We start from the raw sequence: 18,218 nt of genomic DNA on the forward strand, positions 1-18,218 counted from the left end.
TAAAGGCAAAGGCTTCAGCCACTCGCTCCAAAATGACCCGCCATGATTAAGCACAGGCAGGTTCGAAGCTCTCAGACCTTTTTTAACTACCTCAAAAATAAGCATTTATTAAGCTTTTAATGGGACACCAGATCGTGTTTGGCACGGTTGGCAGGAGCGCCTACCGTCCATTTCTGTTGCCCACATGCATCCTCCCACTGTTTGCCTATATGGAACTGCTGTCCATCCTTTACCCAACCCCTTATTTCAAGACAAAAGAAGGGGTAAAATCCTGGTTTCCTACTGATTATTAATGTCCAAATCCCTTTTTCAAGTTAAGCTGACACTTGTAGTTAATTCACCAGCATATATGAATATTACCAAAGCACCTTGGATCATACTCAGTGATATACTGATCTCAGCCACTGTGAGCACAAGATACCTGCCCCCGAGCTGTGGCTCCGGGGTATGGCGCGTTTCCAGAGTGGCTATTTTGGGAATGCGTGTGTTTCTACGAGTGTGTGTGTGTGCTAGATGAGCTGCTTGAAGTGTGTGTTTGCATGTGTGTGTCTGGGAATCAATTTAAGTACTGAATGTGTATGTTTGAGTGTGTGTCTGTATGTGTGTGTGTGAGGGCAGCAGGTGCGTAGCGCGGCTATAGGATGATGCAGGGTTTCTTGTCCTTGAAAGGGTTTTCGGAGGTGGGAACCCCAACCAGCAGAGGGTCGCTACGAGCGTGCTGCTCACAGTAACTCATCAGGTCTGCAGCTGCTTTAGACACCTGACAGGAGAGAGAGAGGGAGGCAGGGGGGAGGGAAGGCCAAGAGGGGGGAGAGAGACAAGAAGGGCAGGGAGTTAACATGTAGAGAGAAAGTAGGGGGTAAGAAAAAGAGGATGGTGGAAGATGGAGGACATGAGAAAAGGGAGTTGAGAGGGAGGTAGATGAGAGAGGGAGGAGGAAGGGGGAGGAAGAGAAAGGTATAAGGACAGAGCAGTCAGAGGCGGGTCACACTTACACATACACAAACATGCCAGCAAACTACCGTCTTACCTTAATGCGTTCAATCCCTGCCTCAATCCTCAGCTGTTCCACCAGTTTCCTGGCCTGGGCGATATTATTAGTGGTAGACATACTGATCCATCAGACTACACCAACACAGGAGAAAACTGAACGAGAGAGAGAGAGAGAATCAGAAAATGTTTACTATGCAGAGAATGATGGATGATTTCATTATATACACCGGCAGTGTATACGCAGGGAGAGGGAGGTGACTCCTCCTAGGTGACACCTGGCTACTAAAAATGGACTTTGAAGCTTTGTATGTGCAGACTGACATGCTTTCGGTATGTTTTGATTTCGTTGTAACCAGGACAGGATTGTGTGGATCATCCTGGTGACATAAAGGTGAAATGTGAGTTCCAGCTTGGAAATTTACATTCAAAGCAAAGCAAATATACAGTGTGTACAAACAGTACATACAGCATTTTATAAAAGATAACATAAAAGATACATTTGTTGTGGTCGGTCAAGTTGTTGATTGTTAGTGGTGGTGTAACTACATACATTTAACTTAGTACCGTATTTTATCATTTTATGCCACTTTATACTTCTACTTCACTACATTTCAGAGGGAAATACTAGACTTTTACTTGATTTATTTTAGATTATAATTTGCCATATGATCAAATGAGATTATAAAATATCATGGATTGTTATAGATGAAACTACCCAACAGTAAATACTTAACTTTGACTACTGTACAATATTAAAATGCTGCTTACACATTAATGCATCAGTATTAATGGTCCTGTAATATACTCAAACATGGGCCATTATTTTGGATGATGAGCATATTTTGTTAATGACGCTTCTCTAGTTTTACTAAAGTAAGTTTCTTCATGCTGGGCTTCATTTGTAGTGGAATATTTTGACATTGTGGTGTTAAAAAACAAAGGATCCAAACACTTCTTCCACCACTCTTTGTTGCATATAAAACAAAAAGCTTGCATGCAAAGAATAAACTGGTAACAACATTTGTGATATATGCTGATATACCGATATATACTGTATGAGCTATGTACTGTAACTTCTGTACATGTTTTTAAACAAAGGAGAAGTTTCACTGACTTCTTTCTATAGAGCCAACTATATATTTTTTAACATTGCAAAATCGTGAAACACTTTGTGAAACATTTTCCTCCCTAGCAATGCTGCAGTACTTTGCACATACAGGAGTATTCTGCATGATCTGCTTTTTAAAAACAATTAAATGATGATTTACATTAGCCTCTGGGTTTACTGGCATGAACACTGCATTTAGCCTGCACTGATTTTTATGAGCTGAATCACCCTTTAAATCATCAATAACTTCATTCAGGGGACTGTATGGCCTCAGTTGTAGAGTTATAGCACCACTGTGAGGTGACTACATGGTGGTGCAACACTATCAATGAGTGAAATATGGCAGCTTCTTGAAAAATCTTTTATGGAGGTGATATGCACAGTATGACTATGAATGGAGCTATTTTAAAAGCAACTTAAACAATATTAGATCATTAGATTATTAAATCTATGTTTGTAGATTTTAGCATTTAGTGGCACAATAAATAAATACACAGAGATAATATAGTGTTACCTGACTGGTGGTAGGCAGACAGGACTCGCTCTGAACACTGGACGGAGAGGACGATCTGAGCGGCGCAGGGACAGTTCCCAAGTCAAAACGACAGAGCTGGACGGCAGCTGAGCTCACATTGGCTTGTCTCTGAGAGAAAAGGAGAACAGGTGAGGTGGCTGCTTACAAAGCCAGGTTACAGACAGGGAAACGTTTTATACATTTCAAATTCCATTTGCTGTTTTTGAAGATTTAGTTCCATTGATCCATATGAGGAGATTTTTGTTGTAATGAGAGTGAAATCTGCATTAAAACAGACCTTCTAATACAATTCTGAGAGTTAGAAAAACCTCAAACTAACCCAAATTAAATTGTAGTTCAGGTTTTCATATTTCAATAAAAGAACAACTTTTTTTTTTAATCATGAGGTTTGAATTTGCTTCAATGCCAAACTGTCATCATCAGCCTTATCATTCATATCACAATATCTGTCATCACAACTTGTTCTTCACAAAGCACCAGTAATATCACTTAATTGATCAGATGGTAGGACATTTCTAAACTGCTGATCCAAAAAAAGAAAGAAATATTCAAGTCCTTTCATACCTGCTGTGTCCAAAACCCATTTAAAAACCACAGAAACCTCCAGTTTCTTTCTTTTACACTTCTGTTAGCACAGCGTAGAAGTTTCCCCACCGGTGCGTATGATCAAAACGCACCTCGCTCCTCACTTACATCACTGAGAGTGTGTTACGACTGCGTCTCTCACTCTGTCTCTCTGTCTGTCGCCCTCCCTCCCGGGAGGAGAGTCCTGCTTTAATTACTCCTACTGTGGAGTAGCTCAGAGATTCATGTCTGTAATTAGGGCTTTTGTGTGTGTGTGTGTGTGTGTGTGTGTGTGTGTGTGTGTGTGTGTGTGTGTGCGTAAGAGAGAGAGGGAGAGAGAGAGAGAAAGGAGGGAGTGAATAGACTTGTATTATAACACCTGATGAAATTCTCTCTCTCTATGTCTCTGCACACACGTTTGTATTATTATTATACTTGTGGGGACATTTATTGATTGTCCCTAATTCTGTCCCTAACCCTAATTCTAAATCCTAATCCTGATATTAACCCTGAGCCCAAATCCTAATCCCAGCTAGACCCTCACTTTGGAGGGTTTTTGTCTGTCCCTTTTCTGGTTATTTGTTCTCTCTCACACACAACTTGTTATTGGCGGCAGTGGATTGACTCAATTGAATTCCCTGGAGATTAGAGATGGCCATACTGCTGATACTAAATCTTGTTTTGAGTATCAATGCTAGCGTTGATATAATTGGTACCACAAAGAATACATTTGTGCCACGTTTAAACACTCATTAGTTCAGAGAATTCACACAATAAGCATTTGTTTAAAAACTGTCTTGTGCTTTAACAGGCATGTGATTAATTACCACAGCATAGTAAAAAGCCTAATGTTTGTCAAATTAGCAGTGCCCATAATGTATTCAGAATTTGCCTATTAATAAATTACAGTACATGGCTATCCCTAAATAAGCTGCTTTTAATAGTAAAAAGTACAGGTATTGCTATTGATATTGGTGACTCTGGCACTTGTATTACTTGGTATCGGATTGGAATACATTTTTGAGTTTTTTTTGGGGTATTACCCACCCCTAGTGGAAATTTACCGTAACATTAATCTAACCACAACCCTGACCTGAATGTAACCCTAACCGTAACCAAAAACAAAGTTCTAACAGTAAAATGTAATACTTTATAGGAACCTGCTGTTTGTCCCCAAATAAGAGATGACTGTCAATGATGTGAATGTGAGAACAGATGTATATTCCTTAAATGTGTGTATTACAAGTGCACACACACACACACACACACACACACACAGATACACAATCTTTCCTTCACAACGTACATCCTCATTATCTGTCAAAGTTTTTGAGGAGTGTGTCCCTAACTCACCGCACAGCCAACAGGAGAATCTAATATGTATAAGAAAAACAGCAACTCTTTACAGCAAACTAAATAAACAGCCGACACTACAGCCTGAACAACTATCACAGAGTTGAATCAACACCAGTCACAACAAAACATGAAAACTACTACTACTACTAAGCTTGTTGAAGGAGTAGGAATAGGATCTGCTTCCTCTACAATGATAAAAGTAACACATTTTCTTGCAACATATCTTTGTTTTATATCATAATATTGAAAGGAGGTGACAGCACTTTTATCTTCTTTGTTTACAACCTTTCACAAACTAAATCTTTCATGTTTTTGAAAGAGAACATTCACATGCAATTGATGGTTTTGCTTAGAAACAGTTGAATTAAGAAATATATTGCCTAAATCACTTTTATTCACACTTCAGTGATATCATAAACCTGGTGCTCTGATTTCTTCAGCCTGTTGATTTTTCAAACTTTCTGCTATTGCGCATTCCGCGCCGAGAGAAGGAAGCTGTAGCCTTAAAAAATACAGCACAAACATGAATGTCTGGCCCTCCACAGTCAAATCTCTCCTCTTCTACGCCCCCAATCGAAAACATTTTCTTCTAAAGTCGATGCACAGAAGCAAAAGCTATACAGTAAGCTGGTCATTTGTCTTGGCCCGGACCACAAACATCACCAGAGCTGGACAGGCCCCGGACAGCCAGCCAGCGAGCCCACAGCCGCTCTCAAGACGCGCAAAAATGCATCAATCCTTATTGATCCTAGCAGCTCCTGAGCGCTGATCGGGCCTGCACTTCGAAGCCATGTCCTCCGCTATAGGCCCTGCTTGCTGCTCTACCGTGTGAAAACACAATGCGGGCATTTTGATGGATAGAACAGCATGTCCTCTCTCTCCCATGGCTATCCACACTCCACACACACACACACACGCGCGCGCATATACATACACACGCATACGCACAGGCGCGCAAACACAGGCAGACCTTGTGCACATATCAAAGCCAGAGATATTTTCCCAAGTGAAGACCAGACTAGACCGCTTCAGGTCTGCAAATAGGCCCTGATTGTTAGCCGTGGGAGCAGGGTGGTGACATGTTTTGGAGGCAGGCTCCAGCAGCCAACATGAACCCATCCAGCGACAATGGGCACGAGACTGGAGCGCATGCCTTTATGTTCCGCTATTATGCAAATTAATCGGCATACGGCCTACTTCAGCATATACAAATCCAGAGGTTTTTGGATACAGTGGCTTGTGCGTCCTCAGAGTCCAGTCGAGCTGTAGGAAATCTTCCACTGACCCTGTCCCCGGTCCTCCCCACCCTCTCTGCCGGCAAAGGGCTGGGGAAAACCGGATTCGTGACACTGATGAAGCCCCTCTCCGCTGCAGCCGCCCTCGGTGACGAGAAGCCGGGGTTGCAGAGGCGCACAGACGCGTTACAATTATTATACACAGGGAGAAAAATACCCGAATATCTCCAAACTCACCTCCGAATGCGCTGTATTGGTGATTTAAAGGGCCAGATCCGCTGGTTTCTCACCCTCTCTGCTCGTTCACTCCCCGTCTTCACCGAGCCAAACGCCTCCCCCTCCGCTACCAGTGTCTGTCCACTCCTCCACCCCCCCCCCCCTTCCCTTCCCTTCCTCCCTCTCTCCTTCTCCCTCCCTCCATCCGATCCGGTGACAGCACCTTTAACCCAGGGGCTCCCAAAACCAACATTTTCATTCATCACGCAGATTGCCCGAATGCATCCTCTAAACAAGAAGAGTTTGCATGGATATATTTCCCAATTATGTTCGATAAAAGAAAGAAATAATAGTAAGCTGGAATGTAAGTCATATATCATCAGGATCCGCTAAGACTTTTTTTTTTTTTAGCCCGGTATGATATTTTGAGGTGTAGATTGGGTAACACTTGCATGAATGAAAGCCCCATTCAAAAGTAATTGCCTGCCCTCAGTGTGTACACCTTTATTTAACAATGAAGTCAAAACATATCTTTCTGCATCCCCTCGGAAATCTGTAGGACACCGGCTTAGACTGGCTCAGATTCAAGGCAAATGATCAAATAAGTTTAAATTTGCCTGAAAATACTTTCATTGCATATGAAATGAACTAAAAATACATTCATTCAAAATACTGTATAATCTATTTTGAGTGGCCCAAATTGATATATTTTGTATGTATTTTCTGATGTTGGTTGTGTTGTCTATTCACAATTCTTTACATATTCTTTTGATTACAATATTAGCTATAAGTACCCTAAATACACTAAGAAACATGTTTCTAAGATGTTAAACCTTAAAAAAAAATATGCGTTTCTCTTTATAATCCTCTTCTTAGTGCAGGATTTACTAATAGAAAACAAAAATAAATATTTTATCTGTGCATTTAATGAATACTGTAGTGCATTAACCTTTATATATTTTCTACATATGTACTTTTGGACTACACTTAGTGTTCAGATAAACCGGCCTGTCCCTTTTTCTGCTGCAAGCCTGACATAAAAGAAGCCATATTTCAGAACCCTGACCTTAACCCAGCTTCCTACTTATCATACCTGTAAGATGTGTGTTATTCCTCTGTCATGCCCGTCTGGATATGTGTACCACACAGCAAGAGTGACTCCTCTCCCCGTGAGTCCGCTGCGCTGAGCTGCCACACGGTGGCGCCATTGACCCAGCTGTAGTCCCGTCTTCTCCAGGGAGGTGTGGGCCGCTCCTTCTATTCCTGGCAGGCCCGGCGCAAACACGCATCCTCCGTTTCCACCGAGCTGTAGTCCACTCCTCCACACGGAGCTAAAAGTGCTGCATCTGCTGCACGATTATTGGTTGGATGTGGACGGTTTGCTCTGCGGTGAAGGGGACATAAAGGTCTGATGTGTAGGATAGCATCTAAATTGTACACTAGATCTTTGTTTGTGGGCCAGAAAACCTTGATGATGGATGATGTAGGCGCATTTACTCACTCACTGCATACACACTTCTGCAGCCATGTCTTCTTCATGGCTGTAAGGAAACCTTTTCTAGCTGCTTATTATAACCACAGGAGAGCTATTTATAACTCCCACAGAGTACCGCATTGGCCTCATTTCCTCTGATGTGTGAAATTATGCTGATGCCTATACATTTCTCCTTCATTTCCTCACCTTTTAGCTCTATTTCTCCTTCTCCCTCCTTCATTTGTCTCACTTCCTTCTTCCATTTCACTCTCTGTACTTCCCCTCCTCCCTCCCCTCCCTACTGTGTGTCTTGTTGAAGAGGCAGTATGGTTACAGTGGATTACAGCAGAGCTCTCCCTTTTCAAAGAAATCAAGAGGTGGAAGCCCATGAGTCACGACTAAAAGATGCTCCCAGTCTGACAGAGGTGGCACCCCCACCAACCAACCCCCACGGACCTTTTCTTTTGTCTCTTGCTCTGAGCTGTCATGTGTGTGCTTGCAGGCTTATCTTTTGACCTAAGACTGAGACTTTACCCAACAAGCACGCGTGCATCCAGCAGAGGGGTTTGCCACACTGTTTTCATCTTTCTGCGTTGTTATACACTCCAGCAGCAGCCTGGGAGACCTCTGCCTGTCGTAACGCATCTCTGTCCCCACCAGGGTCACACCACACTCTGATGCGACAACCGTCGTCAACGTCACGCCGTCTCCATAGCAACCCAGCTGGGCACAGCATCCCCAAGCAGATGTTGGAGGGTTAAGAGAAAAGTGAGAGTGAATGGAGGAGTGGGAGACTGTGAATCCAGCATCTCTCTCTCTCTCTGTGTTTGTGTGTTATATATTTGCAGTGGGAATTCAGCCATAAGAATAAGTCTACTAGCATGGCTGTTAGCTAGGTACAACAGTGCTTTGAGCTAAATGCTAACATACTCATAATGAAAATGCTAACGTGCTGATGATGCTTAGTTTAGAGTGTTAGCATGCAGTGGTGGAAATGTAACTAAGCACCTTTACTCAAGTACTGTACTTAAGTAACAGTTTGACGTACTTGACGTTACTACTACTTTGAGTATTTCTGTTCATGCTATGTGGGCCTAGACTGGCATCGACAGACCAACTCGCAAATGTAAATTATTCTGGAGCCACTGAGTTCATTTTTGATTTCCAAAGGTTATCAATGGGCACAGACCAAAATGCCTATGGACACTGCAACCAATCAAAGCAACGAAATGTGTGCCATAGCGGTAGGCTGCTAGGCTAGGTAGCTAGTTCCAACATCCAGTTCATATTGCTTCTTTCTAGTTCAACATAATACACAAAAGTTTGGCATGACATGATTTAGAAGCCAACACTTACCATCTGTACGTAACGAGAGCTACCGTCCAGTTGGTTGAATACTGGTGGGATAGTGGACCCGGAATGTTCCTCATCAGAGGCAGCCATCTTGGTTGTTTACAAAGATGCACGAAAGGCGCTTAATCCCACCCCATATTAGACAAACGGTTGTGATTGGTCCGACCCGAATCAGGCCGGATGGAAATCTGAACGGGAGAGGGGCCAGACATATCTGCCTGAGCATAAAACATAAATTCGCAGATTTGTCTGGTTCCCAGGGTAATGTAGGCCGGTACTCCACTATATTCAGCGGTGGAATGTAACTAAATACATTTGCTGTACTGTAGACCTACTTGAGTACACATTTGAAGTACTTGTGCTTTACTTCAGTATTTTCATTTTATGCAGCTTTAATCTTCTACTCCACGACATCGCAGAGGCAAATATTATACTTTTTATTCCACTACTAGTTACTTTACTGATTACACTTGTACACACCTTTCCTGTCTAGTGAAAAACATGTACTGTATCTCCAAATACTTACTTTTACTTTTGATAATTTCAGTACAATTTGCTAATAATACTTTTGTACTTTTACTTCAGCGGCACTTTCAATTCAGGACTTTCATTTTTGGAGTATTGGAGTGTTGCAGTAAGATCTGAATACTTCCTCCACCACTGTTGCTAACATATGCTAATTAGCACTAAACACAAAGTACAGCTGAGGCTGATGGGAATGTCATTAGTTTTGCAGGTATTTAGACTTACAAACAGTATTTGGCAAATTAACATTTTGACTTATGACATTAGAGGAAAAGTCAGGGGGTGACCAAAAATAAAGCAATACATAATATAATATTTGTACCAAATTTCATGGCAATCCATCCAATAATTGTTGAGATACTGGACCAAAGTGGTTGATAGACAGATTGACCAACGGAGCCATGCCACTAGCATGGTAGAAAATCATCAAACCTCTGTTAGCAACGTTAGCACAGGTGAGGCAGAGTTGTCATACACCAGTGGCAAGTAAGAGGAGAAAATCAAAGAGACAAGAAACACTCCTCAGTTCACATTTTTATTAGGAAAATCATTTTGCAGATTTGATTATTATTATCATCTATATATATATATATATATGTTATTTTCAGTTATTCAGAGGATGCATCAGCACAGTATATCTTAATAGGAAGACTATTGCTAGAATAAATATCTATACATCATAATTAGTTAAACAAAAAAAAAGTCCCAACAGAAAACAAAAATCAGAAACAATAGAATAATTTACAAAAAACAATAAGTGCTTAAAAGAAATAAACCATTTGCAAATCCAAGCCATAAATGCTGCTGAGGAGTTTCTTTAAAAAATACAAAGATGATTCACAGTTTGTGTCCTTGTTCTCATGCTGGCTGGAACACCAATAGGGACCATGCAGGAATGAAGGGCCAGAGCGACAGGATAGTACCAAACTACATTACCCACAAAGTCTATATGCCCCACTTTACGCCCCCGTCTCCAAAAAACAGCTTGTGAGGATCTGAGGCGATCAGACGAGATGTAAAGGGGTGAGCCTTAGAGGTTAACAGGGCCAGTTTTTCACCTCCATCACTGATTTACTTCAGATCCTCTGCCTCTTAGCTCAGCTCAACAGGACTGTAACCCGGACTACAAAACTACAACCTTTTCTGTGTATTTAGATTTTACAGACTGCCCTTTGTTTCAGCGTCACAGGGTCTTGTTTCCCATCCTGCTATGGAAGAACACATGTGAACCATGCTTCCTCTGCTGCACAAGATTCTTCAGCAACATGACCAGTAAGTACCTCACTGATGGCAAACAAGGTGAGGTAAACTACGTCTGGTCCTAATCGAAATTGGGTGCTGCCTATGTAGATACTCTATGGAGCCCCAAATTGTTCAATATTAAATCAAAAAATATGACATTGAAATAAATAATCATATAAATTAAGACGTTAAGCCAAAATATATAATTTAACCATGAAGCTCATATAATCCAAAAATATTTTTAAAACTCAGCTCAGTGTCATTAAATATAATTTTATTCTGCTTCTTTTCACATAAGCATAATACAATTTTAGGACATTTTTATTTAATTATGTTTTTATTTCAGATTGCCACTTTTCATCAAAACAAACAGGGACATTTCTGTTATGTGATTGGCTGCTGCTTTGGTCTGATTAAACAAACAGCCAATCATGAGTGGTTCTGCCCTGTTTGTCTTGATTGACGGTCATAGACTTTGTGATGAAAAGTGGCATTATAAAATAAATGTTCATTGGGGAAAATAACAAATTCAAAACAAACTGACATTTGGAAATAGAAACTGCTGAATTAAATTAAAATGGCCTATTATGCAATAAATTTATTTTTAAAAGCTAATAGTAATATCTGAATTTTAAACATGTATTGGATTATTTCAGAATTTCATGGTTATACTATATTTTTGTCATATAATTATTTACTTATTGAATTAATCCAACATTGAGCACTTTGGGCCTCCACAGATTTTCTCAGTCGATTAGCTGTTCTTCTTGCAGAGAAAACTGAAGCATACTTTGGAAAAAACCCAAAGTTTAAATGACTTCCTGACAGCTGGTGGAGTTGACATGAAGCCATCTCTGAAGGACACTCTTACTTTACTTCTATTTGGACTATAAGAAGGAAACGCAGGTGACGGCACCATCCCACCACAACATCCTTTCCTCGGCACATTCTCCTCTCCCATCTCAGAAATATTAAGTCCTTTGAACACTATTTACAACTATCTACAATCAGATGTGAGCAGGGTCGGCCTTCAGTCTGTTCAAGTGCAACCAACTCACAAAAACACACACAAAAAATTGGAGGGATGAATGTAAAAGAAACTCAGGGGGCGGACAGCTGAGTTATGGAAAAGTAGTGCTGACGGTGGTGCCTGTACGACAGCGCAGCGCTGAAAAACAGCCAGTGAGCGAATGAGGTTTCACTCACAAGGCCTGTGTGAATGTAACGTGTGTATAAGTGCGTGTGTGTGTGTGTGTGTGTGTGTGTGTGTGTGTGTGTGTGTGTGTGCTACTAAGGGCATGCAGTCTGTCTATTTTGCTTCCATGCCTGTTTTATATGCTTGTGTGTGGGTGTGTGTGTGTGTGCTGTGCAGGATGACTCATGCAGAAATGTGTAGGCATTCTCCACAGGAAAGCTTCAAATATCTGACAGACATTTCATAAGATGGTACAACAACGGCACACACAAACATGCACACGTACACACTCATGCAGGCCAGAGTGAAGGAATGCCAATAGATGGCTGATTGCACACACACACACACACACACACAGCCACAGACAGCAGCAGTGAATATGCTTCATTGACGAATGAGATGAGACAAGCCATGGGATGACGGGGGCAGAGGTGTCTGTCCTGATTCATGCCAGCATTTAACACACACAGCCCAGAAAACTCAACGGGCGCTCACACGCTTCCCATGCGCGCCTCCCGACATGCACAAGCACATTTGAATCCTACATAGGCCACAGCCCATATTTTCACACTATTTCTATTCACAGCACAGCTCCCTCTCTCTCTCGCTCCAGCTTGTTGTCCATACTGTCTCATTGTTTTTCCTCCCCGCTGTATCATATTCCACGCAGGAACATGAGCAATGACAGTCTCCCTCAGACGTCAGCAGAACAACAGATTGCACAAACATGCGCTCGCAATCTGGCATTTGCGTGAAGCAAAGCAGACGTGTCAAAGCTCATATTTATGCAGAGTGTGCACCGCCGCTGCCGGTAGCTACACATCAGATCAGACCCAAACTGTCTGATAGTTGTACAGATCACTTCCAGCTTTTGTTTTTGTTTGTTTTTTGTTTTTTTAGCTTTTTAACCTTTAGATGGACACATCAGGTCAGTACATGACAGGAATCACTCCATCCTTCTGGTATCTGAACAAACCAAGACAAACAATTTCAAATACAACTTGTTTTTTTTTGTTTTTTTAAATATAAACTGATGAAAAAAAGAAAACGAAAGAGTACGAGTGAGCATCCCTGGCATCTAACAGGTAAAGGGTACGTTTACAATGCAAATTTTTGAGTTTAACAGGACCTCACATTAGTGCAAAGTACAACACATCGATAACAACGGATTCATTCAGCTTTTCAAAATAAAAAAAGTAACAGCCATGGAGTGGAACCTTTAGTTACATATTCACATTTTGCTAGTATTATCTGATTGATAGATCTGAAGAGTGGATGTGTCAAATACAATATATCATGAGCATCATTATTATTAAGCTGTATATTACAGTACATAGCAACATTGAACCTCCTACTGTAACAACATTTCCTGGTTACAAAGGACTTATTCCCAGAAAGACAGCAGATACAGTTTTTCTTTACATGGGTAACATCTTACTTGAAGCTCTTATAAACTTTTCATATAACTACCATATGCTTATTTACAAAAACTACACATTTTAAGTAGTTTTTATGTGGGGCGGGGGCGTGAATAATGCAGGTGGGACATTTTACATGGTGCTTATAAATGAGGCATTGCTGATTAATAAGCAAGTCTTCAAGTAAAATGTCACCCTAAAGTGCCCAGTTGTTGATTCTGCTGCACACATAAAGACAGAGAAGGAGACAGACGCAAACAGTTGCTGTGCTTTTTCTTTTCTTTTCTTTTTCCAGAGAGACGGACACACAGTTAAAAGGGGCATCATCTGTGTCTTTGGGTTTAACAGTACAGGAGCAGATTATCCTCCACCCAAATTGTTGTTAAAAACCGCCTGAGAGATGGAGAAACGTAGACAAATAATCTGACCCTCCCCTGCATCCTGACGAGCTACGATCCTGTGTGGGGTGACGTCACATTCACACGCTTCACGACCACAGCTAACCGGTCACATCACGATACCCTGTTGTTCAGCAGAACCACAACTTCATTGTGCCTCATGTACCGGGACAGATAAAAACGCTCTTACATCGAGACGGTGAAGCTACCTATGATCATGACGCGATTGTTCCTCCCTGTTCAGGACTGGTGGATAAATGTTAAAAGATGAAAATCGCATAAAGAAGACAAAAAGGAAACAATATACAAAAAAATAAACACAAACAAATGTACAAATAGATATGTCAGTAAAAAAGTATTGTGCTTTTGGCCATCCTGTGTACACTGTGTACAATATTCAGAGCTTCTGCGTGAAAAAAAAGAGTGTATACATGCACTTTGGACATATTGTAGAGCTATTTAATGGCTCCAGGAGGATATTCTGTGTTAAGCGGAGATCATCAATACATAACATAGGCAAAAACATGACAAATTACAGTTGTGTGTATGTGTGTGTGGGCGTGTGTTTATGATATAAAGTGCAATGTGAGGGCATTTAGGCTGAGTGAGCCCTGTTTGTCTTCATGTAATCAGTCAAATGTGTTTTTTTGACACTTGCATGAATGCATTTGTGCGCATGCTGTGTGTGTGTGTTTATATGTGTGTGTGTGTGACCCATTCTGTTTCCTGTTTACCGATGCCTGCATGAGCGTGTGAGAGGTAATGTGACCAAACCAACCAAAGAGGAAACAGATCTACCGATTCATCTGCATGGAGCAATTTTACATCCATCCCTTATTTATTCATCTTTCTCTGTGTGCTTTTTGTTTAAGGAGGGTTGTTTAACCTTTACATGAATTCAAAGAGCATCATAAAGAAAACAAACAAGAAAAAAAAGGCAAAAGAAGAGAAACCTTCACTTGAAAAGTGCTAAAGCAAACTGACATTCTCGACCTCAGAACCGAAAATCATCCCAGTTCACTTTCGTCTTACCGGCTTGGCAATGATTATCCGAGTGTATCCTCTGCAAGGCAGACTTGTATTTCTTTTTTCGTATTTTGATGAGAGTCCAGCTTCTTTTCATCCAGAGTGATTCTACACTAGATTCAGAGAGTCTTAAAAGGATTGTTGCGTCGTATCAGTAGCGTGTGTGCGTACCCTGCCACTGGGTGCTTCTCTGCTTCAGATGAAGACATTGAGAGAGTTCGCAGATGAGTTTTTAACATAACGACAGCTTGATAAAGATAAAGTAGGATCTTTTTAGTATCTTTCAGGAGGGATGGCAAGGGTGAGAAGATGAAATTCGCCCTTTTTACCATATTCCTGTGACTGATGTACTAGTTTGCGAAGGGCATGTGTTGACTAGTTGGAATACATTTAAATATCCCATGTTTCTATACATCAGAGCACTCAGGAGTGGCTCTGGGATGTAGCTGGGTCGTATGTTTTGCCACTGTAATGCATGTCGTTCATGCTAGCAATCTCAAACCTTCAGGGTCCTGTGCTTTCTAGCGCGGACACCTCAATCTCTTAAAATAGTGTTTCTACCAGATGAGTGAGCTTAACTAACTGTGTCAACTCTGTCACATATACATTACGTTTCTCTACTTTTGCTATAGTAGGGGGTATGCGAAGGATGAGGGTGCTAGGATGACGAGGTGTGAGCTGAGCGGGGAGGAAGGGGTGGGTGTAGAAGTGAGAGAGGACACTAAACGTTTTGTGTGGATCAGAAACCATCAGTCTTTTTCAAGGAGCGCTGCACTCTGTGGTCTTTATTGCAGTCCAAGGTCTTGACGAGCTCCTCGGTCAGGTTTTGTGGCACTTGGATGATGCAAAAGTCCACATCCGCGCTGTTTCCGACTATGGCTGTCGTCCACAGGTAATTCATCTGTGACACACACTTCTTGTTTTTAATTTGCTTCTCGATATTCTGTGTCAGTCCCCCCTCATGTCTCCTCTCAGCAGAACGCACATGGATGTAATGCTCCAAACTGAAATCCTGTATGTTTTCAAAATAACTGCTTGATCTGTGTTTGTGAATGCACCAGTCAAACGGAGGAGGATGTGGATGATGAGATTCCCGTTGCTTTCCAGACATTTTGCTCTGAGTGATACACGTTTAGTGAGTCTCTCTTCTCTCTCGTCTTCCTTCTTTTCCTCCTTTTCTCTGTATTTCCTCCCCCCCTTTCGCCTCCACCTCCCCTCTCCTCCTTTCCTGGATTTACATCACGCTGCATTTGCCCTTCAGTCTCTCGGCGCGGGACTGCTTCCCCGAGCGCTTGCCGTCGATGTTGAGGCTCATGTTCCTCTTCTTGTCCAGGTTGAGGAGCTCCTGGAAGAGCTCGGTTACGTTGTGGTTGGTCTTGGCTGACGTCTCCATGAAGGCGCACTTCCACTGGTTGGCCTGGGCTTCCCCATCCTTGGTCTCCACCTCCCGCTGGGTCTCATCGCTCTTGTTGCCCACAAGCATGATGGGGATGGCCTCAACGTTGCCCTTTATGGCCAGGACCTGCAGAGGACGAGGAGGAAAACGAGGGGAGTGGTTGTTATGTTGATGTTGGGCTGGTTCTGGTGCACATTATAAATCTTACCAAAAATATGGATTTGGTCGTGATATTAACCCCAATCATGTTCAAAGAGAATATATGCCGAAATGATCAAATACAGGACTCTGCATCTGTAGACACTAAATCTTAACTCACCATCAATAGACCCCCAAATACATATATAAATACACTCAACCTCAACACCATCCTCTCTCTTTACAGCACACACTCACCTAAAATCAACCCAGCCATCCACACACACACCACCACTACCCACCTGTTGGTAGATGGGTTTGAGCTCCTCCAGGGACTGTTTGCTTGTAATGGAGTAGACCAGGATGAAGGCATGGCCTTTAGAGATGGACAGGCGCTGCATGGCCGGGAACTGGTGGCTCCCCGTGGTGTCTGTGATCTGGAGGGTGCACACGCTCTTATCACAGCTGATCACCTGGCGGTAGGTGTCCTCCACCGTGGGGATGTAGGTGTCCCTAAAAGTGCCCTTCACGAAGCGCAGGACCAGGGAGCTCTTCCCCACTCCCCCCGCCCCGAACACCACCACACGATAGTCGTTGCTCTGCTCCGGCATTCTGCCCCCCTCAGGCTTAAGACAGTGTTACACCTATGATGTTGAGGGTGGGACCATGGGGAGGACGCAGGGTGAGAGGGGTGAGGGGTGGGGAGAAGAGGATAATTTTAGCAAAGAGGAATTGTAGCAAATGAGCAGTCAGCAGATACAAAGCAGAGGGAGGAACAGGAAGGGAAGTGCTGGTGGGACTCGACCTCAGGCCAGGGGGTGTGAAAGCACTCTAACTGTCCTCGTGGTCTGACTATGAGCCAGAGTACAAATTAGAGAGGATGAGATTGGTGAGGCTCCAAGTGTTTCACCTGACGCAGACATTTCCCTTAATCAATACTGTTCTCAGAGTCACAGTTTCTCAGTTTCAACCCCAAAAACATTCCAGTGTTTCCTCATTTATCAACTTCAGCAACTGCAGCAAACCCTGGAGGAGACAGAGACAGAGAGTCCTTGCACCATCTGAGAACAACAATAACAATAACATGAACTCATGTATAATACAACGCAACAAACCCTCAAACAGCAGCTTTAAAAAGGACTACAGAGTGGAGTCGACACCTCTCTAAAACAAAAACAGAACACTATAAGCATTACAAAAGATGTATATACTGCAGGGCTACTGTATTGGATTCCATTAGGTTGCATGTGTGTGATACATATGTGTACATATGTTGTAAGTATGTATGACAGGACTGACTAAACATCAACTAACACCGATTCATTTCAGTGCCTCTCTGTTGGAACATAACTCTGAAACACCTCTGGGAAATGGGTTGCTAGAGTCTATTCCATATCTATTTGTACAACTCAAAATAAAAAACTAAACCGAGAGGCAAAATATAAAAATTAAATCTGCTATAATCAATATTTTCATATTAACAATCGATCAAATAACTAATTATATGTGAAAGGTATCACTCGTGGTGATAAATGAACAGAGAATTACCACAAACTCTGCAGTTCCATTTAGCCCAACGGAGCCTTTAGGCGTCTTTTAGCTCATTGTTTTGGTTGTACAGCCCACAACTTTACTGTTTCTAGCATCAGCAGCAGACATCTGTTTTCAGGGAAAAAGCTCTGATAAACCAACTGTACACTACCTGCTCAGCACCACATGACAGACAGACAAAGTTAGCAATTAGCTGGTGAACACAGTGGAGCATTTAGCTGCTAAAGAACCAGATATTTCCCTCAGGGCTTAGTGGAGACCAAATACAGAGGTAAAATGACAATGAATACTGGACTTAAATTCACCAGACTCCAAATAATGAGTAGTAACATTACTCGGTATCTACTGGATGGATGGATGGATGGATATATATATATATATATATATACTGTTTGCTAACAAGTTCGCCATATCAACTTAAAAGGTGATGATATGTTGTTACAGCTTGTTGCGCTGCCCCACAGTTGCCAAAAAATCAAGTCATTTAGAAACCAA

The 18,218-nt window shown here is 42.0% G+C and overlaps 2 protein-coding genes across 2 annotated transcripts; both read right to left on the bottom strand.

The window, feature by feature from the left end:
• Positions 1-634: 634 nt before the first annotated feature.
• Positions 635-1,123, bottom strand: gng7 (guanine nucleotide binding protein (G protein), gamma 7). The gene is made up of 2 exons (XM_070920022.1): positions 1,031-1,123; positions 635-760 (listed from the first exon to the last, which is right to left on the bottom strand). The coding sequence occupies exons 1-2, from the start codon at positions 1,109-1,111 to the stop codon at positions 635-637; spliced, it is 207 nt and encodes a 68-aa protein (XP_070776123.1). The 5' UTR covers positions 1,112-1,123.
• Positions 1,124-15,872: 14,749 nt separating this feature from the next.
• On the bottom strand, positions 15,873-16,783 carry diras1b (DIRAS family, GTP-binding RAS-like 1b). Its single transcript, XM_070920543.1, has 2 exons — positions 16,475-16,783; positions 15,873-16,160 (listed from the first exon to the last, which is right to left on the bottom strand). The coding sequence occupies exons 1-2, from the start codon at positions 16,781-16,783 to the stop codon at positions 15,873-15,875; spliced, it is 597 nt and encodes a 198-aa protein (XP_070776644.1).
• Positions 16,784-18,218: the final 1,435 nt, after the last annotated feature.

Source organism: Enoplosus armatus, chromosome 15 (assembly GCF_043641665.1).
Source record: "Enoplosus armatus isolate fEnoArm2 chromosome 15, fEnoArm2.hap1, whole genome shotgun sequence".
NCBI lineage: Eukaryota > Metazoa > Chordata > Actinopteri > Centrarchiformes > Enoplosidae > Enoplosus > Enoplosus armatus.

Excerpts from the sequence above, each read along its gene's own strand:
- gng7 (XM_070920022.1), bottom strand. The coding sequence starts at position 1,111 with ATGTCTACCACTAATAATATCGCCCAGGCCAGGAAACTGGTGGAACAG. Across the intron at positions 761-1,030 it reads CAGGGATTGAACGCATTAAG|GTGTCTAAAGCAGCTGCAGA; the intron begins GTAAGACGGTAG and ends CTCTCCTGTCAG.
- diras1b (XM_070920543.1), bottom strand. The coding sequence starts at position 16,783 with ATGCCGGAGCAGAGCAACGACTATCGTGTGGTGGTGTTCGGGGCGGGG. Across the intron at positions 16,161-16,474 it reads TCAAACCCATCTACCAACAG|GTCCTGGCCATAAAGGGCAA; the intron begins GTGGGTAGTGGT and ends CGTCCTCTGCAG.